General features: G+C 36.9%; 1 protein-coding gene across 4 annotated transcripts in view; it reads left to right on the top strand.

The window, feature by feature from the left end:
* The first annotated feature begins 1,223 nt into the window (after positions 1–1,223).
* The window catches only part of GPM6A (glycoprotein M6A), a 364,860-nt gene continuing 342,711 nt past the window's right edge, over positions 1,224–23,372 (top strand). For 2 of the 4 annotated variants that reach the window (XM_023229338.1, XM_023229361.1), the window contains exon 1: positions 1,229–1,579. Coding sequence is in view for 2 of the 4 variants with exons in the window: in XM_023229361.1 (XP_023085129.1) it covers positions 1,298–1,579 (282 nt within the window). In the remaining 2 variants the exon portion in view is untranslated. Of the gene's footprint in view, positions 1,580–2,706; positions 3,341–23,372 lie in introns of those variants that run through there. The other 2 variants (XM_023229352.1, XM_023229343.1) reach the window with 2 other exon arrangements.

Below are 23,372 nucleotides of genomic sequence, written 5' to 3' on the forward strand. Positions count from 1 at the left end.
CCTCCCAGGTTCAAGTGATCCTTCCACCTCAGCCTCCCAAGTAACTGGGACTACAGATGTGCACCACCATACCCAGCTAATTTTTTGTTTATTTTTTGTAGAGATGAGGTCTCACTATTCTGCCCAGGTTGGTCTCAAACTCCTGAGCTCCAGAGATATGCCTGCCTCAGGCTCCTGAAGTGCTAGAAGTACAGGCTTGAGCCAGCAACTTACCTTTATTGAACAAATGTATTAGTGTTATGCTTTGCAACAGTCACAGTTCATGTTAGTCAATTTCCAGAATGGTGATGCATTTCTGAGTGATATGTTGAACACTTTTAATTTTTATTGACTAATTCCTTTTCCCTCCCATAAGAATGACTGTATTCCCATGTAACTGAAGTGCATTTACAACACCCCTGCCAGGAGTATATAGCTCTTCCATTATGTGAGAAAGAGCTGTGCAGATGTTTCTGTGGCATTTTAATGATATGCTCCGTATGTATCCATACATTCTGCTGAAAATATTGTTACTGATTTTTCATATCACCTTTTCCCCATTAGATAGCAATGTTCCTCAAAGTAAGTAATCATGTCCATTTTATTTTATTCTTCCACTTACTCACAGCATAGATATGTGTATACTTCTGGGTGTGCTTTGCATGAAAAAGCAGTGTACAATACCTTGGGGACTGATTTACTGAAATAACTTCTCCAGTATGACTCTCCAAAGAACTAGGTCAATAACCCATAGAATTATATAATTTTTTTTTTTTTTTAGCTTGAAGAGGCCTTAGAGATCACTTTTTCCAGATCCTTCATTTTACAAATTAGGAAATGAGCCAGGATTACAACTCATCCTCTCAACTGCCAAGCCCTGTGCTCTTTCAGCCTCATCAACTGACTCCTGGATTGAGTTGTTTATTTTCCAGGTGATTTCTGCATATTATTGTGTGTGTGTGTGTGTGTGTGTGTGTGTCAGGGTGCGTGCGTGTGTGTTTATGTGTATGGTTTTTAGGACTTTATAACCTTGTCCAATTACAGAAACGTATTTTATATAGAAGAAAGAGGAGATGACAAAGTATAAATTAAAGGGAGAATTTTACCTTCCTCTTCTCTTTATTAATGTTATTATCATTAAGAAACAAAATGGTACACAGAAGACAAGGGACCATAAAATTATCATATGAAACCTGTCTCTTGGAATAATCTCTTTCCAGACTCCACTTAGAGATCATTATCTTGGCTACTGAGACAACGTGTGTGTCTGTAACGTGCATTCAATGTATTTAGGCGAGAGACTTTGCACGTGTCTCTAATGAAAGCGAAAGGGGGCAGGGTGGGGGCCTCTGGGGAGGAGATCCACAGTGAAGGGGAGGGAAATGGGCTTCTAGCAGAGGAGGCAGGTGGAAAGAGGGAGGGGTCTGTGCGCCCGCAGAGTCGCCAGGCGTCCTGCGAGTTGTCTCCGCTGGGAGGGGCGAGGCTGTCACTTGCCAGGGCTCGAGGAGCCCGAGCGCGGCTTGGAGAACTTGGCCCCGCGCAGCGCCTGGTCACTGGCTCTCCTCTGGGGACTGCAGAGAAGCAGGACCTCGGGCCATGGGTGAGTGCGCGGGCGGGCGCGGACACTTCGCCCAAAGGCTCGGCCTCGGGAATGAGCATTATAGAAAGAAAATGAATGTTCCTTGGCCTCAGACTGCGTCCCTCCCAGCTCTGTTCCCCCCGCGCCCCGCGCCCCCAGCCCTCTGGTCTCTGGACTTCTTTTCTGGGAGCGAGGCAATGGCTATGGGTGGCACCTGGAGGTGAGGGAGGGTGCCCGACTGTTCACAGTGAGTCAGGAGGGTGGGAGGCTGCGCCTGGGCGCTGGTCCTCTGCGCCGGCCCCACGACCCAAGCCTGGGGGTCCAGTCTACTGTGCTTGGGGCGGTATTTGGGAAATAAAGAAAGACTAAGAGACCCAGGATCCGAATAGCGAGCGGATTACAGGGAGATCTCTGTCCTCCCGAGTTCCCACGTTTTCATGTTCTCTTTGGGGAGCAAGTTGAAACGGGGCACGAGAAATGGAAACTTCCTAAAACTTCCACTTGGTACAGGTTTGAGCAGAGGAAGGTGCTGGGGCAGGGCCAGACTGGGGACAATTTCTAGTCCCTCTCCAAACGAGGTGCCCATTTGCACAATAGATTTGAGGTTGAGGCCGAAGGCTGATTCTTCCTAAATTCGACCTGGGTAAACAGCGTGGTTTAAAGGGCGTCCACAGTGGCTCGGGTCACTGGATGGTGGAGTTCGGCGCAGTTCAGCTTCGCTCAAGTTTCCAGGCAGGGTTCGCTCATTCGGTGTTTAGCGGAGGCAGCTTGGAATAGCTCCAGGAATGTGATTGTGTGTGGCGGAGGGGAGGAAGAACTGGGTGTGAAATAGCCGATTCAAACCCACCGCTAAGACGCAGGGTCCCACGAGTCACCTCGAAGAGCGAGGGAGAGGCTGGGGAGGAGAAAGCACTCGCCATCCCTGGACTGGAGCATCCACAGGCGCAGGGGCGATGCTGCTCTTGCGCGGTTACCGGCTGCGTTCAGCCCGCAGCCGGAGTTACTCTTCCAACCCCAGCGCGCTCACTTCTTCCAGCCAAGTCCACTGGGCGCCCCTCCCCCTTGCTTCTCCCTTGTCCTTTGTTGTGAGGGATTTCTTCAAGAGTAAAGGAGGCCTTGGGGACTTACGTGCTCGGGTTGAAATTCCTAAATTCCCACAGGCTCAAGGGTTAGGGGATGCTTTGACTACTAATCATGGAGTTTATAGACAGTAGCCAACTTGGAAGAAAGGAAAAAAGAGAAAGCTGAGGACATTTTTGCCTATGAATGTTAGCTGTGATCAAGACATTCATAGTCTCTTCTTGCTTGACCCTTGGAAGAGTCTTAGAAGGACCCATTTTAGGGCCTTTGTATAAACAGCGTTGGAAATGGTCTTAAGAAGGACTGTCTTTAAATGTTTTCTGAAAAGGAAGGAGTATTTTCAGGTTAAAAAAGAAAGATAAAACATTTTCCCAAGTGTGGCAGAGCGTATTTCGGGCTCTTTTTTTTATTTGGTTGTTAAGTGTTGTGTTCCATTGGAAAGACAGGTCCGGAATATTTTAAATTTTTCTCCTAAACGCAACACTTACTGTTGTACTTGAGCCTATAAACTCTTGTTTATATGCTCACACAGGAGAAAAGCTGTCATAAATGGAAAGTCAAAATAATTGACTTGATGTAATCTATTCATTAGCTCTATTAAAAGCATTACAATGCCATTTGGATCCAACATAATAAAGTGTCCAGAAAGAATTACATAATTTACCCTTTTAACCTCAAGTTCGAGAGGACTGACTGTCAAAGGTAAGGTATTCATAATTTCAAAGTTAATTATTTCTTTAATTTCCATTTCCATACTATAGTGAAAACAATTTGTCCTGGATTTTTGCTTCAATGCTCATGGATAATTATCAATCATCCCTCATTATAGGAAGGTGCTGTTGTGTGGGATGGTGTGGAGTTAACAACTGAGTTGTCAGGATCCAAAGCTTGGTCTGTAACTCTTAGAAGTTCTCTTTCCTATCTGTAATCTGAGAGATACCTAAAATTTGTTCCTTCTTCTGCCAGAAGTGGATTACATTTTTCCTATTGTAATTGAGGTCACCAAAAACTCATGTAGTCAGGGACCTAGTAGGAGAGATTAAAAATATTCCTTAACTCTCTTTAGGTGGAGGTAGGGGAAGCAAGTGAGGAAGCCAGAGGTGAGGGAAATAGAGAAAAGAACAGGCCTGTAGCAAGGGAGAGTGAGGGCACGAAGCCAGAACTCAGGACGGAGATTCAATATGCAGTCCAGAGAGTAGGAAGAGCCAATAAGCAGCAAGGGGCAAAACGGGGAAAGCAGGAAGGAAGTGCATAGGGGAAACAGAAAACATTTGTCCACTTTAGGTCATATCTCTCCTCTTCCTTTTAATTTACATATGAAAAACAAAACTTCACTACTTAGAACCTCATCTATTTAGTGGTATTAGGGATGGTAGGGAGTTTAGCATTAAAGTCCAAATGGCTATGATAAGAGGGAAAAACAGGGTAGGAGAATGCTAGATTGCACCAACAAATGGAATCCAGTTTTTTTTTGTTTTTGTTTTTTGTTTTATTTTGTTTTTCCTGGTATAATGACAACCAAACTTTATCACTTAAAGGAAGATAGTGTTATGGGGATGAATGTAGCAATCAATTCTCATTTGTCTTAGAAGAAGAAATCTGAACTCTAGCACTGTGGCAGAATGAGAGTAATTGGCTAATCAAATATTCTGAATAATTTATAGTCCTTCATATCCATAATGCACAAGGCTGATTGTAAAAAAAAAAAGTTATTTGCAAAGTAGGCAATTGCAATTTTGGCATCTCTTCCTTTTGTGGTTTGATTTCCTCATTGATGCCCTCGGCTTCTCTAGGTATGCAGCAGGGTTTTCCCTCCACTCCAAAATTTTACTCTGCAGAAAGGAGGCAACAACATAGTTCATACTAAAAAAAACTGCAGGGCTAACACATTGCTAAGAGTACTTACATTTCAACTTCAAGTTGAATTTTAACCTGCAAATCTCTACTTGTGGAATTTCAGGCCCCATTGGAAAGACAGGTCAGGAATATTTTTAATTTTTCTCCTGAACACAACACTGACTATTCTACTTGACCACATATATATCACTACGAGACTGTTAATGACTGTTTTGTTTAAAAAATGATGTTGAATATGATTTAATTTGACAGATACTGTGAAACGTTTAATGGGAGTGGTAGTGAACCTGTCTTGGAGGAATGTGAAACATTTGGAAGGGAAGTGGTTCTAGGTAGAATAAGGAGCTCCTTCTCAAGGCAATAAGGAGGTGAGTTTGGGGAACAGTAGGACATGGAGCTGGATTGACAGGATGGGATTTGATTTTGGAGAGCCTTTAAAAGCAATGAGAGGAATTTAGAATTTACATGATAGGAAGTAGGGTGCCTTAGAAGGTTTTTGAGCAGGGAAGACATAATGAGATTGGTGAAAATGTTGTTTAAAACAGAATTAGTTGGAGAGGACAGAGCCAGTTGTCACAGTAATCCTGGGGTAATATGATATATGTCTAAACCAGTTTTGGGAATAATAATATATTATATATATGATACGATAATAATAGAATATGATATATGTCTAAGCCAGTGGAACGGGAGAGCAAAAGATGGATGAGAGATAAGTCAGGTGAAAAATCTATAAAATTAGGTAATGGAGCAATAAGAGAATAAATACAATATTTTGTCTAGAAATTTGAAATCTTGAAGACTGGGGAAGTAGTGGGTTCCTTGATAGAATATTTAAAGGATAAACCAGATGGTTTACTTTCTGCATACTTTGGACGAAAAATTAATTTCATATTTGAAATATTAAGAAGTGATAGCAAGGCTGGGTGCGGTGGCTCACGCCTATAATCTCAACATTTTGGGAGGCAGAACGAGGTGGGTGGATCAGTTGAAGCCAGGTGTTTGAGACCAACCTGAGTAACATAGTGAGACTGTCTCTACTAAAAATACAAACATTAGCCGGGCGTGGTGGCACACGCCTGTAATCCCAGCTACTTGGGAAGCTGAAGCTCGAGAATTACTTGAACCCATGAGGCAGAGGTTGCAGTGAGCCGAGATCATGCCATTACACTCCAGCCTGGACAATAGAGAGAGACTCAGTCTCAAACAAAAAGAAAACAAACAAACAAAAAAAGAAGTAATAGCAAGACATCTAAACACAAATATTTAGTATGTTAGGAACACCTGAGAATTTAATCAGAACACAGAACAAAAAGGAAAACAAAGATGAAAGGGTTACCAACCTTTAGTGAGAGGAAAATCCATGAACTGAATTATCTATTTGAAAGTGTGATTATAAGGAGTACTGGTTGAGGGACAGGGAGGGGAAAGGATAAATCCTGTTTGACTGAAGGACCCCCACTACATGATATGTACTAAATGCCCTAACATGAGAACAGTGAAATGTGACAACTTAAACATTCCATGTTAGATTTGAGAGTCTACACATTTTGACAAGAGAAAAATATCAAATGGAAATATTTTGCTCTTACTCAATTTGAGTAACAATGGAGTTGGTTAAGTATCTGTAAAATTGTTTACAAATTCAGACAAAGGATAATGACACACAGTTTTGTCTTGAGCTCATAACTTTTTTTCAGAGAAACTATGACACCCTCGAGACAGTTATGAACAAAGGTACAAGAGCCAAGGTTTGAAATAGGAGAAGCAGATGATAATCTCTTATGTCTTTGAATGGGTTCTATAAATCTTTGGGATCCTGCTTCCTCATTTGTTTGATGAGAGGATTGGGCAAGGTTCTGCAAATTTATGTAGCTCAGCTCTTGATCCAGTAATCATTAGAGAAAAAAAAAAAAAAAAACATGTAAAGAAGGTAAGATTAAGCTATTTCCATTAAGCAAATCAAGAACACTTTTATGATGCTAGAGAACTGGATAATACTTTTGATCATTTGGCTTCCAGTGTGTTATTTTCCTTATGAAATCACAAGGTCTGATAAGAGTCCCAAACTCAGCAGAAAAAGATAAAACTCATGTTCTAAGCATTTATTGCTGCATAAAATGATCTCCCAAACTAGTGGATTAAAACAACAACGTATTATTGTCATTCATGGTTCTGCAGGCTGACTGTCTGCTGAGCAATCCTCATTTGAAGTTTCCTGCCTTGGAAGCCTGATGGCAGTAGGGGATTTAGCCATCTGAAGACAGGATTGGACTAGTCGTCCAAGAGAGCTCACATATATAGCTGGCAGTTGATGCCAGCTGTTGACTACGAGTTTAACTGTCCTGAAGTGGCTTGGGTTTTCCACAAAATGATGACTAGGTTCCAAGAGGCAGCATCGCAAGAATGAATGTTCCAAAAAACCCAAGCAGACGCTGCAAAGATTCTTATGATCTAGCATCAGAAATCCCAGGACATCGCTTTTCCTTGACGTGAGGAGCAGCCTGCTCATACGAGGAAAGGAGAAATTGAGGGTAGCCGACTAACTGATCTAATTCCTAAAAGAGCTGTCTTGTTAAGTGTGCTTCACATTGGGTTTACAACTGAAAACTCAGTACAAGTTCTGAGAAAAACATATGATTAAAGACTAGATTTTTAATTAGAAACATGAAGAAATCTAAACAGTCACACTAAAATTTCACAGCAAAACATTTGAGTGTGGAAATTCATGCCTGGGTGGAAATGTGTTGGTAGAATACTGGGATAAGCTCTACTCAAAATAGTTTCAAATGAAATCAGCTAATCTTTCTTATTTTCCCTTGAATCTGAAGTTTCTAAGGCTACTGTAAAGTACTGTTCATTTTATTTAGAAAAGAGTTGGTCATAAATTGGAATGTAGGTCAATTTGCATAAATCCTTTGCTCAATATCCTCTTGTCACAATCAGCTAGATACTTTGTAGTGAACTGTTTAAGAGCTTGCTTTATTTTTTCAAGAATGTGTTAGTTTTACAAAGTACAAAATTTGAATTATAATGTCACTAAAGGCTTCATCATACTTTTCTTTTGAAGAGATGTATTTAACTAAGGTTCCACTTAACAAACTCTTCATGTAAATCTCTTTTTATTATTAATAATTTTATCTGGCAAAGTTAGAGCTGTCTCTGTGATTACAAAAAATCGAGGTCTTTCTCCCAGACAATTGAAAAACAAAGAAAAATTAGGGTAAATGAGATGGGTTTAAACTCCAGGACAGAATTAGTTTCAACCTAGAAATTTAGAGGCCTTAAAAAATATTAGTTCATTATTGTGTTTCAGCTTATTTAACTTGAGGTCATTCTATTTTCAACTGTTTGACAAGAAGTGAGGAGATGAGGGTAAATATTGCAAAACCGGATACTCGATGCTCACTATCCATGCTATAGCAAGCAAACAAAACCATATCCCAATGAGAAATGAAGCCTTGACCTGTATGAACGACATAACCAGAATAATGTGTTAATTCTAGAAAGTAGTATCATAAAACAAATTTTTTTTAGTTTAATATATTCACTATTTATTTTAAGATATGTAAGGTATGCTTAAATAATATACAGTAATAACAAAATAAATATCTCTTGCTAGTTGTATAAACTTCCTTATTGTAGAACCTCTAATTTTATTGTCCAGCTAGAATACCTTAAGGCATATATTAAATACTGATTCCTAGGTCCCAACTCCCAAGACTCAGATTCAGAGGGCTGGAGTTTGAGAGCTGGACCTGCAATTTTAACATGTAATCCTACTGATGATGAGGCAGGAAGTCCAGGGCATGTAACGAGAACAACTGACTCCAGAATGCCTTTCTTCTAAGCTGACTTAGCCACTCATTACAGCTGTTATTCCTTCACTTGTATCACTAATATACAGGCATACCCTGTGTTATTGAGCCTCACTGTATTGTGCTTCGTAGATACTGTGCTTTTTTTTTTTTTTTTTTTTTTACAAATGGAAAGGATCAAGGAATGATTTCCACTTCCAAGTCTTATTCTTAAAGAACTATGTTTCATAAGGTAATAGCTGCCATACATAGTGATTCCTCTAATGGATCTGGACAAAGTCAATTGAAAACCCTCTGGAAAGAATTCACCATTCTAGATGCCATTAAGAACATTCATGATTCACAGGAGGAGATCAAATATCAGTATTAATAGGAGTTTGGAATAGTTTGAGTTCAGTCTTCATGGATAACCTAGAGGGGCTTAAGCCTTCAGTGGAGAAAGAAACTGCATATGTGGTAGAAATAGCAAGAGAACTAGAATTAGAAGTGGAGCCTGAAGATGTGACTGAAATGCTGCAATATCATATGAAACTTGAATAGATGAGAAGCTGCTTTCTATGGATGAATAATGAAAGTGGTTCCTTAAAATGGAATTTACCTCTGGTGAAGATGTAATGATATTGTTGAAATGACAACAAAGGTTTTAGAATATTACATAAGCTTAGTTGATAAAGCAGCAGTAGGATTTACTCCAATTTTGTAACTTCTACTGTGAGTAAAATGCTAACCAACAGCATCACATGCTACAGAGAAATCTTTCATGAAAGGAAGAGTCAATTGATGCAGCAATTATATTGCCTTAAAATAAGACAAATGCAATTCATTATCTTATTGTAAGAAACTTCCCAGCCACCTTCAGCAATCACCACCCAGATCAGTCAGCAGCCATCAACAGGGAGGCAAGGCCCTCCACCAGCAAAAAGATTATGACTTGCTGAAGGTTCAGATGATTGTAAGCATTTTTTTTTTTTTTAGCAATAAAGTATTTTAAAATTAAGGTCTATACATTGGGTTTTTTTTTTAAGACATAATGCTATTGTGCACTTTATAGAATTTAGCATAGTGTAAAGATAACTTTTATATGCACTGGAAAATCAAAAAATTCATGTGACTTGCTTTATTGTGATGTTCGCTTTATTGCAGTTGTTTAGAACCCAACCCCAAACACCTCTAAGGCATGTCTGCATTATTTTTATTTTCTAATCCTGGTCCTAATATTACCAAGAGCTACCTCTTGGAATTACTATTACATTTCTGTTTCATTTCACTACTAAACTTACTAAGTTTCTATAGTTGCTGTCTCTTCTTTTTCATCAGTCACTAATCAACCTTTTTGGGTGATGTTCTCCAGAGTTCACTGAAACCCCTCCCCTGAAAGGTACTAATAACCTCCTGTCTCATAGCTTCAGTGTCATTTATATTTATGTATCTCTCAAATCTGCATATCTATGCCTGTCAGCTGTCTTCACCTAGCTGTCCCTTTAGTCCTTCAGCCTCAATAGGTTCAAAACTCTCCTTTCTCTCTAATATCTATCTTGGAGGGATATTGGAAAAGCTATGGCATATATTATTACATTTGTACACACTGCTAGGAAAATGTGGTAAAGCTTCAAGTATGTTGCACAAATGCCTGGAGTTCAGTTAACACTGCATCTGATGAAAGTCTACCTTTCTTTTCTGTCTCTCTGTGTCTGCTATGTCAGCTGTTTCCTCCTTGCATTATAGTTATTTGTGAATGTGTACTGTTTCCTTATTTGGGGTCATGTCCAGACATTGAAGGCAATAACATTTAGACAATTGACAAAGAAACCAACAAATGCTCTTATCATCAAGCTATTTGCCTATGACTGCCTACTTTGCTAACTCAGAAAGATACAAAAATACAACATTTAAAAAGTATAATGTATTTAATATTGGTCATTGCAGGAGACAGGAAAGAAGGCAAAACTATGGAATGAGCGTATCTGTTCAGAATAGGGTGTAGAAAACAGTTGTGGGAGGGAGTCAACATTAGACCAAAGGCTCTAGTGAAAGAAACACTAAGACAAGAAGGATCTAGAATATTAAGGCAAGAAGGACTTTTCAGCTGAAAAGTAGATGAGACAGAGTTAGTGCACGTTCAGAAGAATCAAAGAGAAAACAGTTTTAAGAAATGAGTGACCTACATTATTCAGTGCAACAGAAAGAACAGAAAGGAATACAATATATTTTGTTTTAAGGGTTTTTTTCATGTATATCAGTGTATCGAAATCAAAGCATTTTTAATAAAGGAGTGAAGATACAAGTCTGCTCTCATAGGCCAGATTACAAGGACTAGGAAAAAAAAAAAAGAAAAATAAGGAAGAAAGAGAGGAGGGAGAGAGGGGAGGGAAAGAGAAAAGGAGGAAGGGTGGGAAGAAATTTGGATGGATCCAAGGTCAAGCAAAGATTTTTGTTGGGTAGGAAAGAATTGTTTCATGATTTCAGAAGGGGAATGATCCAAGGGAAAGGCAGAGACTGAAAATGCCGTGGAATAGCAGAATCCCTCAGCAAGTTACTACAAAATGCTCTAATGATATACATTTATTATTTAAATGTGACTTCAAAAGTTAAACTGTCTAAGAATGTTTGATGGCATTTGAGTTTTTTAAATGATAAGATATGCTTCTTGACTGTTCTAAATTGTGATATAATATAGTATGTCTAGTAAAGTTGGTGTGCATCTGTTCTGAAAACTGTATTGTTCATTTTTCTTGTATTTTATTTATAGAGACTATTTATACCTTCATGTATTTAGGAATATATAGACAAATACATGACCTATATTCAAACTGTGAAATGAATCAACAGAGATGAAGCATATTGTGGTTAAATAATCACTACACTAGGAGTCAGGAGATAATTGTTCTTATCCCAATAACTCAGCTATTATTGATCTGTGCTGCCTTGGTCCTGAGGTATAAGCAAAGGGTGTGGATTAAGTAGCCTGTAAGATTTCATTCAGCTCTAGATGCCTATAAACTAGTCAATCAATCAATTATATTGAGCCCCACATCCTCACCAAATTATGAAGATGATGTTCCCATAGCAGCATTTCTCAAAGCTGACAGATCTTTCTTTGTTAGTAATTCTTCTGTGTTTTCAACCCTGACTTTCTGACAGAGAAGACAACTAAGGCTTCAACCAGATTTGGGTATTTTTCTTTCTTCACGTCTTTAGATATTTTTTCCCCTTTATTAAGTGAAGATAAAAAAAAAATGGAAACAAAACAAATACCAAATATATAATATTACCAGGAATTATCTGAGACTTCCTTAGGCTACATGCACATTACTTACGTGTAACTCATTATATATTATTAATATATTATTAATTAGTGAGGGAACTATTTGATACATTTTAACATGTAAGTTTATATGTTTTATGCTAACAACTCTAAACTTTTGGATTGCTATTTACATCTCTCTCTTTGTGTGTGTGTGTGTGCACATGTGTGTGTTTGTGTGTAGGGAGTTCTTGTTTTTTTTATTTTGATTGATTTGTTTCATTTTTATATATGTGAGTACAAGATAGTGTTTTGTGTGGCTGTTACAATGAAATCATTTTACAAATCCTAGAAATTATTCATTTAAAAGGAATCATTTTACAAGTTCTAGAAATGATATTTGTTCCATTGGCAATGTTATCTCCAGGTAAAAATGACCACCATGGTTAAATCCTAGTCCGTATGCCCGAAACAAACATATTGTGTTTTTTTAAAGAAATATCAGGGCATAAAACAGATCATATCTGATAAAATATAACTCAGTGCTGGCTTATTCCTTTTGGGTGTAATATTTTTCGTTTGCTCTTTCTTTTATTAAGAAAAATACAGAAATATATAAAAGAAAAGTGCTGAAATGGAATTGTGCTTTCAAAAAATTTTGAAGACACAATATATTTAGTAGATAGTTTTTATTAACATAAGTCAACTATCTCTTTCCATCTAGATTTGAAGTGCAAATAATGAACTTCAACACTGGATACTCAGGGAATTTTCTGCATTTTTTTTTTCAGTTTTCTTACTAAATAGTATAAAAGGATAAATATTCACAGGGATGTACTTGAGATATGAGATATGTTTGACAAGGTTATACATTTTGTCACTGTTTTACATATTTTTCCCTTCTAAAGAAAGATTTAGGCCAGGCACAGTGGCTACACCTGTAATCCAAGCACTTTGGGAGGTCAAGGCGGGTGGATCACTTGAGGTCAGGAGTTCGAGACCAACCTGGCCAACATGGTGAAACTCCCTCTCTACTAAGAATACAAAAAAAAAAAAAAAAATTAGCTGAGAGTGGTGGTGGGCACCTGTTATCCCAGCTACTCAGGAGACTGAGACAGGAGAATCGCTTGAACCCGGAAGGCAGAAGTCGCAGTGAGATCGTGCTATTGCACTCCAGCCTGGGCTACAAGAGTGAAATTACATATCAAAAAAAAGAAAAAGAAAAAAAAGGAAAGATAAAGAAAGAAAGAAAGATTTAAAAAGAAGAGTGAAATTTTATTTGTTAGTTGTAGATAAGAAAGCAAATTCCTCAAGTGAAAAAAGGTAGAGCAACTATTAATATAAGTATACGATTTGTAAATAGTTGGTTCTTTAGGTATAAAAGGCATAGAGATACCTACAAATATTAGTGTTATTAAATAATTTCATTCATTTCACAACAGTTACCTTAGGAGAAATCCCCTTACATCATATGATAAATACATCCTGGTTTAAATCAGCTGACAGGTAAAGGGATACTCAACTCAAGAAATGTCAAATATTTAAAAATTCCAATGATAATTCACAAATCTCATTATATCATCTTAAGATCATTGTTGTGGCAGAATTTTTGTATATAGGACCACCAACAATTCCCTGGTTAAAAAAAAAAAAAAAAAAAAAAACAAAAACGACTGCACCCCCAAAGCAGCCTTTTGAATTTATTTTAGTGTTGACTCGATTGAACAAGTATTTCTTAAGGGTCTACTGACGGGTCTCTCCCATGCCCACCCTTGCTCTGCACATAATGACATAACAAAGGATGCAGGGTAAGTATAATTTCTGATTCTAAAGGACTGATGCATTCATTGAGATATAAAACTTGCACACAGAAACCTATTTTAAAAATTTGTAAGATACAGAGATCTAGATTAAATATAATCATTGGTAAAACCACTGGTCAGGAATGGAGGACATCAGTGGAGGCTACAGTCATCAAGAGAAGCTTTCTGAATGAGTACCTTGCTGAGAAGCTGGAGGGTTTGTGACTTTTTCAGGAAGTAGGGATAGTAACGGTGTGGGAATAGCCCAAGAAGAGCATGAAGAAAGCTATGGAGGAGGACAAGCATGCTCTGGGACCCATCGGAGTCTGCTTCCCCTCCAGGTCTCTTACAATGAATTTTTTTTTATGTCCCATGACCTCTGGAATGGGATATGGGGCCACACCCTAATGGAAATTGTAGAAACAATGTGAATACTAGTGCCTTGGTGGTGAGCAACGTAGGGGTTCTGCCAGCCCCTGCATCTTATCCTTCCTGTCCCCGACCCTTACTCTAACTCTAAACCTTCTCACTGTCCTCACAGGGTCCTTAGAGACTGGTCCCATTTGCTTTCTCTGTACTTTAACCTATCATTACTTTTTTTCTATTCAGTCTAGACTACATGGTCCAGAGATCCAACCATTCTTATGAAAATATTCTTGCATCCCTAGGCCCTTTGTCCAAATGAGTCTGGGTTATTGCAGTATAGATCAGAGAAAGGCTGATATAAGGATTATAAAAATCATCCTACTACATGATCATGCAATTTCAGCATTTCCTACAGGCAGTGATGGAGATCCAAGTAGATTTGGTTACAGATGTAATAAAAAGGAAAAAAAATATGTGGGATAATAAGAAGGAAAAACATCTTTTTATTTGTTGGAATACAAACTAGAAGAAGTTGGTATTCTGAAGAGAGGAAGGAGTCATCAAGAACAAGCATAAACAAATGAAAAGTATTCACAATTCTGGTAACTTCCAATTAATTATAAATAACTGTGTATCTCAAATCCCATGTTATTAAGTAGAACAATGATCTGGTATGACTTCTGTCAACCCGGTGATTCAGGATTGCTTTCTCGGTCTACTTGTCCACAGAGAGAGATGTTACATCACTTCTTGCTACCCCACGTGGTCCTCCTTGGAAGCCATGAAAGAGGATGACTCTTACAGATGACAGAAATGTTTATGATTACGCAGTTGGTTTCACTCCTTAACTAAACAGAAACTCCAGACAAGCCTTTAAGATTCTATTTTCCACTTATTGCCATGATATAATCAGAAATTTATAAAATTTGACCCAAAAACATAAAGAGATCTGATTAACTATAAAGGAAATAATTTAACATATTTAACTATAGATTATAACATAGTAGACTATTCCAATAATCAAACTAAGTTATAAAATAAAAAATTAGAAACTTTAGCTATCAGAAAATGTATAGTTAAGTGTTGGTAATGGCAGCATACTAACAGCTTTTTTTCTAAAAAAGATCACAAATGATTTAGCATTATTAAAATTTATTTTCATATTTTTAATACTTTAATACTTGTATGACTTAATTCAGATGAAGGGTAAGGAAGAATCATAGTACCTTATATTTCACATTATTGTCTGTAGGTCTCCATAATTCTGGGGCTCTCTTCCATGTCCTTCCCTTTTGTCCCCTATTTTTCCTCTTTCTTGCTTTTTCTTGGCTTTTAAAGCTCAAATGATGAATGTTTAAAGAGGCTATTATCCTTGGGTTGAAAGACTCATTCAGTTCTCCCTTATCTTCTACATCAAGGACTGACTCAAAACAACATAATTAGAATAAAATACAGCATAATTAAAACAAAGCATTCTGAATAGTATTTTTTAAAGCTAATAGGATATTTGTAATTATGTCTTTTCATTTTTCAGTAAAGCCTTCTTTAATTGATATGTGGTGCTATGTTCAGATGAATTTTTAGATGCAAATGTGTATAGGAAGTAATGCTCTACTGGTAGGCACGGCTTTAATATGATCTTCCAATTCCTCCAAGGACTGCAGAATTGGGTACAAGTAGCTGTTTGCTCTGCTCAAGTTGAGTCCTTCTGCTTTCTTTGTCCCTGGCTTTCTTCTTCTGTCCCATGGCTGTAGCTCACTGTTTATTTATTAGCCGTTTAGTATGAAAAAACATCTACTCTTTTAACATTGACAACAAATCAGAGTAATGAGCCTGCCCCTCACGCTACATTGGGTATAATCTTTGCCTATTAGGCTCTTGGCTGGTTTTGATGTACTTTACCATCCTGAAAGTTTGAGAAATCTGACTGCTTTGTTGGTTGTTGTTTTCCTATTCTTATTAGCACTTGCCAAATCTTTTGTCATGCATCTTTAGACCAATGACAGCTTCTAGGTCAAATTTCAGTTTTGATCACTGCATCTTTAGAAGTAAAGCTAAGGACTGAAATAGCCAGTTCCTTTTCAGTGACTGCAGTGGATGCTGATTAGCTGCATGCTGGTTGTTGAAGTCATAGCAACAAGTCCTACTTAATGTCTTTTGGGCATCTCAAATAAGTTTCTTTAGTCTTTGAATATATGACTACAAAAAGTTTCATCTCCTAGTGAAAATGAATATGTTCTTTCATAGTACAACAATTTCATAGAGCTGATTAAGCATTCTTGTCTAATGCTCATTTCTGAACAAGTAAGCTGAAATTATTTGCACTCCCGTCTTTCTTTGTCCAGTTTTCATAATTAGGCTTTCAGTGGACTTAATCTTTTAATTTTAAAATGATTAATTGCCAAGTTGTTGGGTGCCATTGCTTGGGTTACTAAGCTAAACATACCCAGCAGTAACAAAGAGAAGTGCATTGAGGTGGGCTATAGTGGCAAGCAACAAATATTTACAAAAAGTTCATTTTCAACAAAGACTCAGGATATTTTGTAGTCAATACTATTGTTTAGAGAGGAGATAGCTATGGTTATTTTATTTTTCTAGATAAAGGTAGATTTGGGAAGATAATCTTGTTTTGTATTAAATTATACTACTATATAATTTATAAATACAAATGGATTTTTTTCTCTTTTCACAACTAACAAATATTTCTAATTTCTGCCTACATGAAACCTCTTTTGGGGGTATGGAGTTATAAAGTTTAGACTTTTTCAGTCAGGTTAATGGGTGAAAAAAGATTATATTATTTTACTTTATACATCATTTGAAAAAAATGTATATCATTCAATTAATTAATTTCTAAGCAACCTGAACCGATTTCATGGCATTGTTTGATTTAGAACAATCTGTTCTCAACTTCTAGATCCACTGAATTGGAGAAAGGATCTAATATCTCTAAGTTTAGTTATGTCATGTGTAGGCCTAATAAAAATAATATATACTTATTGAGTTGTTGAGATGAACAAATGAGGGGAAATAAGTAAAATAGCTTAACAAAGTGACCAGGAGAAAGTATTCAATTAATATAAAGATACGCACACACACACACACACACACACACACAGATACACTTTAGTACAAAAGTAAGTTTATCTTAACTAAGTTCTAAATCTTAATTTCTATTTAAATCTATCATAAAGAGAACTTTAGATTTGTAATTTAAGACAAACTTCAATCAAATGAGTGGTTATTTTTCTAAACCAGTACACACTGTAGTCATGTGTTTTCTTAGGAATAAGCTGATCATGTACAGCTTTTATGGATATTGTTAGGAAGAAGCTAGAATTAAGAGGCAGGTGTTGGTCAAAAGACACTTAGAGATGGTCCTAAAAATCAGAGCTTGCTAAGTCTGTCTGTGTAATTCATCCATCAAGTAATTTTTAAACCTGCTATTTGCTAGACAGAATGCTTAGTGCTAGACATTTCTAAAGAAAGATAAAATATGGTACCTGGTATAATAATAAAACAGTAGGAATTATATGGCATAACAGATGTTGAGGTGGGACTTTATATGGTGTATATGGGCAGAAGAGAGTAGTTGAAATTCCTCTTAAAATGTCAGTGAAGGATTCAGAGACCGGCTGGAGCTAATCCATAAAACTTTGAAATGATTTGTCTGACTTATGGATCAAGGAAAAGGCCTTCTAGCCAGATGAGTAGTATAAATAAAATATTGAAGTGAGAAAAGCATGAGGTATTCAATGAATTGTAAGCAGCTCAGTTGACTGGAGTATAGAAATGTGAGAGATGTGCATTGATCAACAAGAGATCAGTTGGGGGGTGGGGCTCCTGCATGACATGTTAGATGGTTGGCCTTTTGCACAGTAAGTGTGTAGATGCACTGTTGGGTATTTGCTGGGGAAATAAGACACTTAAATTGTTAACTTAAAATGATCATTCTAGCAGCAATGGAAATGAAAAATATTTCCATTGGGAAATTAATCTACATGGGAGATTATAAACAACAGGAAAATATAAGAAAGGTTTTGGTTAAGAATAGAGGTAAATAGGCCGGGCGTGGTGGCTCAAGCCTGTAATCCCAGCACTTTGGGAGGCCGAGACGGGCGGATCACGAGGTCAGGAGATCGAGACCATCCTGGCTAACATGGTGAAACCCCGTCTCTACTAAAAAATACAAAAAACTAGCCGGGCGAGGTGGCAGGCGCCTGTAGTCCCAGCTTACTCGGGAGGCTGAGGCAGGAGAATGGCGTAAACCCCGGAGGCGGAGCTTGCAGTGAGCTGAGATCCGGCCACTACACTCCAGCCTGGGCGACAGAGCAAGACTCCGTCTCAAAAAAAAAAAAAAAAAAAGTAAAAAAGAATAGAGGTAAATAATATCAATGAAATACTACAAAAATTTTAAAGTTTCTTTTTCTTCTTTGTAGAGATGGAGTCTCACTCTGTTGCCCAGACTGGAGTAGCAGTGGAACAATAATAGCTCATTGTAGCCTGGTGGGCAGAATGCAAACTCTTCTGGGCTCAAGCAGTTCTCCTGCCTCAGCCTCCTGAGTAGCTGGGACTATATCCACAGTCACTGCACCCAATTTATTTAAATTTTTTTTGTAGTGAGAGGGTCTTACCATGTTGCCCAGGTTGGTCTCAAACTTTTGGCCTCAAGCAATTCTCTCATCTTGACCTCCCACAGTGCTGGAATTTACAAGCATGAGGCATCACATCTGGCCTAAAAGTGTCCTAAAAATAATTCTTTCCAAATAACACCTATTGGAATGGAGGGATGGTTAAAGAGCTGAAATTTCATTTTCAGTGTTTGAAGAAAAAAAATCATATGATCATCTCAGTAAACATAGAAAACACATTTAATAAAATGTAGGTCAGGTGCAGTGACTCATGCCTGTAATCCCAGCACTTTGGGAGGCTGAGGTGGGCGGATCACAAGGTCAAGAGTTCGAGACCAGCCTGGTCAACATGGTGAAACCCCCATCTCTACTAAGAATACAAAAATTATCTGGGTGTGGTGGCACGTGAGTGTAATCCCAGCTATTCGGGAGGCTGAGGCAGGAGAATAGCTTGAATCCGGGAGGCACAGGTTGCAGTGAGCCCAGATTGAGCCACTGCACTCCAGCCTTGGTGACAGAGCAAGACTCCATCTCAGAAAAAAATAAAAAATAAATAAAAGAAAACATATTTAATCAAATTTAACATTAACTTATGATAAAAATTATAAGTAAATTAGGAATAGAATAGAATGGTTATAAACTGATCTGGGATATCTTGCAAAAACTGTTGGTAACATTATATTTAATGGTGAAACACTAGAAATATTCCCAGTAACGTCAAGTACAGGGAAAGGACAGTCACTCTTGCCATTGCTATTCAGTGCTCACTTTGTTGTCCTAACCAGGGCAATCAGAAAAGAAAACATATAAGTGGAAAGATTGGAAAGAAGGAGGCAAATTTGGCATTAATCGAGACAATGCACTTGTCTATATAATAAAGACATTCTACAAGAATTATAAATTATAAGAGATCAGCAGGAATGCTTGCATAGGTCAACAGGTATTATCAAGAGCATTTCAGCGTCTCAACAATACCCAAAACAAGAGTAATTAAAATCTGATTTACAATAGCAAGAAGTTTTATAATAATCCCAGAAGTAAATTTACCAAAAATACATGAGATTTTAATGGCAGAAAGCAAATGTGAACACATGATAAGATAGATCTGGTTAGCAGATACGCAATCTCATTATCACATCTCTTTCAAATATGTGTGTGTACATATATAGATATAGACATAGATATATATTTTCCAATCCAATTTCAAGAACGTTTTCAAAAGTTTTCATGGAATCGACAAACTGATTCTAAAATTCTGTAAGGAAAAGGGATTTATATAAATTGACATAATTCCAAAAAAGAAAAAGAAAGTGGGAGAATTAAGCCTTCTAAATATCTAGACTTATTCTTAAACTACAGTAATTACAACTGCAGTTTAGCACTAAATAAATACATAGATGAATATAACCCAATATAGGTCAAAAATAGGTTCAGCTTTCTGTGTCCTTGATATGTGATAGGGGAGGAATTACTAATCAGTGTAGGACTACTCAAAAAATGGTGATGGGACAACAGGTTTGTGTAGACAATGAATAAATTAGTTTGCTGCCTCACACATATCCCTATCTTACCCTATACATGAAAATAAATTCTAGATGCATCTGATAAGAGTTACCTAATAAAAACAATAAAAATATAGGAAAGCATCTTTATTACACTAGGGCAGGGAAGGATTTTAAAAATATACAGGAAAAGTAGTAATAAAAAATACTGACAAATTTTGCCATATCAAAATGTAAAGAATTTCTATGAAGCAATAAAATATTTAAAAAAAGGTTGGATTTTTTAAGTGTTAAGAAAATATAAATAACTTATACATCACTAAGAAAAAAGACAAATGATACAATAGAAAATGAGCAAATAAAAGAACGGGGAGGGCCGGACATGGTGGCTCATGCCTGTAATCCCAGCACTTTGGGAGGCCGAGGCGGGTGTATCATGACGTCAGGAGATCTAGACCATCCTGGCTAACACGGTGAAACCTCCTCGTCTATTCTAAAAATACAAAAAAAAATTAGCTGGGCGTGGTGGCGCGCACCTGCAGTCCCGGCTACTTGGAAGGGTGAGGTAGAAGAATTGCTTGAACCTGGGAGGCAGAGGTTGCAGTGAGCTGAGATCACGCCACTGCCCTCTAGCCTGGGTGACAGAGCGAGACTGTTTCTCAATAAATAAATAAATAAATACATAAATAAATAAAAATAAAAAGTAAAAGAACAGGAGAATTTCATGGAATAAGTAATCACAGATGTCCCATAAATATATCAAGAAATGCTCTAATCTCTGGTAACTACAGAAAATCGTGCGTGTGTGTGTGTGTGTGTGTGTTTGAGAGAGAGATAGCACAATAGATAACTGGAGTACTCCTATATACATTAAATAAACTGAATTAATAGTTGTAAAGCTTGCATCAAAGAAAACTCCAGATGCTTCCCTGGGGAATTTGACCCACATTTAAGGAAAATATAATAGCATCAGCTCTATCACAAAACCTTCCAGAAAGAAAGAATGACGAAAATCATTCTCACCCCATTTTATGAAGCCAGCATTCCCTGATGCCAAAACCAGACAAAAATAAAACAACACTGCAGACTAATATATCTCAGGAGCCTAGATGCAAACTTCCTCAAGGAAATTTTAAGCAAATTGAAGCCAATATGCAACATATACAAGCCAAGTGGGCTTTATTCTAAGAAAGCAAGGAAATGGTTTCAAATGGTTTAACATTTGAAATTTAATTAGTGTAATTCACCATAAGAACAGATCAAAAAGAAAAACCTTACAATCACCACAATAGACATAGAAGAAGCATTAGACAAAGTTTAGCACCCATTCATGATCAATTTCTTTGAGAAAAGAAGTAAATTTCCTTAACCTGATAAAGGACATTTCAAAACTCACAGAGGGGCATGGAATTTTGTCTGTTGAAACAGTACCTTCAAAATAGAAAGCTCTGCATGGTATATAAAGAGCTCCAAAGAAGCATGAGAAATATACAGTGCAAGTGTGTTATCACCATGAAATTAAAGGCATTGTTTAAAATATTTGTTCAGCCACTTTCCATTCTATGTATCTGTCTGATACATTATGGAATAATCACAGCCACATGAAGAGTTGGAGGTCCTTTAAAATCTGATTATAGATTATCTGTCCTCATAGCTTTCCTCCTTTGTTTTGATCCTTTAAATTCTCCCCTCCCCATCTTTGAGACACCTTGTGCTATATTATTTATTATTTAACTTAGATACCAGGGATACAGCTTGCAATAAAAAGCACTTGACAAAATAAAATTGCGTTGTGTTCTATGACTCCCATAAAAATGAAAATCATTTATGAATAGCATCAAAATATATAAAATAGGTATAAACTGAACACAATACATACATATTATTTATGCAGAAAAATACAAAATGCCCATGAAAGAAAACAAAGACCTAAATAGAAAGATATACCACATTAATTGATTGGAGGACTCAACATTAAATTGTCAAATCTCTCTAAACCTATCTATAGATTCAATGCAACCTCAATAAAAATACCAGCAAGAATTTTATAGGTTGATTCTCAAATTCATATGGAAAGGCAAAGGAAGTAGACTAGCCAACGCAATTTTAAAAATGAACAAAATTGGAGGAGTCATGTTAATTCATTTTAAGACTTATTCTACAGCCATCATAATCAAAACTGTTTGACATTGGTGAGAGGATAGATATATACATTAATGGAATAGAGTATGAACTCTAGAGATAAACCCACATCACAATTTCAGCTTATTTTTGACAAAATACATAGACTATTAAGTGGAGAAAAGCAAAGTATTTTGAACAAATGATACTGGAAGAATTAGACACCATGTATAAAGAAATGAACCTTGAACTTTGACCTAACTTGTACCTTATAAAGACATTAACTCAAAAAGTCTAGTTTTAAAAGAAAAAGTTGATATCCATCTAAATGGAAGACACTTATTTTGTGAGACACATTGATGAGGAAATGAAATGACAAGCCCCATACTGGGGGAAATCATTTGCAAAACATATACCTGATAAGAGACTGATATCCTAAATATATAAAGAACAATTAAAAACCTGCTAACAAGAAAACAGAGGGCAAACAACTTACATAGACACTTCACTAAGAAAAATAGACAGGTGGCAAATAAATGCGAAAATATGTAAAATATTATTAGAGAAATGCAAATCAAACTGACAATGAGATAATACAATACACCTATGGGAATAGTTTTTTTTTTTTTTTTTTTCTTAAAAAAAAGGGAAAACAGAACAAAAATCCAAGCAAAGAAAACCAAAAACCCTGACAATACCAAGTCTTGACAAGGGACAACTGGAACTTTCAAACATTTGTTGTGGGTCTGCTGAATGGCACAACCACTTTGAAAAATGGCTTGGCTGTTTTGTATAAAGTCAAAAATACACTTAAAATGTCCCAGCAAGTCCTCCCTTATGTATTTACCCAAGATAAATAAAAATGTATGTTGACTCAAAAATCTGAAAGTGCAGGTTTATAATGGTTTTATTTGTAGTCATTAAAAATTGGGAATAAACCATGACCTTCAGCTACTAAATGGGCAGACAAACTCTGGTGCAGCCATAGATGGAATTCTATTCAGCAGTAGAGAACGAAGAAACTCTCAATAACATAAGACGTGGATGAATGTTAAATGCATGCTGAGTGAAAGAAGCCAGACTCTAACAGCTATCAATCAATTTATGTGGCACTCTAGAAAAGGCAACTTTATAAAGATAAAAAACAAAGCAGTGCTTAAGAATGGTTGGAAGTGAGGCAAGTGGTTGACTACAGATGGATGAGATAATTTATGAACAATTGTTCTATGTCTTAATTATGATGATGTTTATGTGACCACATACATTTTCCAAAATTCTTAGAATTTTATTCTAAAAAGGGTGAGTTTTCTATGCAACAAGTTATATCCCTTTAAAAGCCAGATAGAATCCGATATAAGTAAACATTACCCTTAGTTGATTTTGAGTGGTAGGA

Source organism: Piliocolobus tephrosceles, chromosome 3, assembly GCF_002776525.5.
Source record: "Piliocolobus tephrosceles isolate RC106 chromosome 3, ASM277652v3, whole genome shotgun sequence".
NCBI classification, from domain to species: Eukaryota; Metazoa; Chordata; class Mammalia; order Primates; family Cercopithecidae; genus Piliocolobus; species Piliocolobus tephrosceles.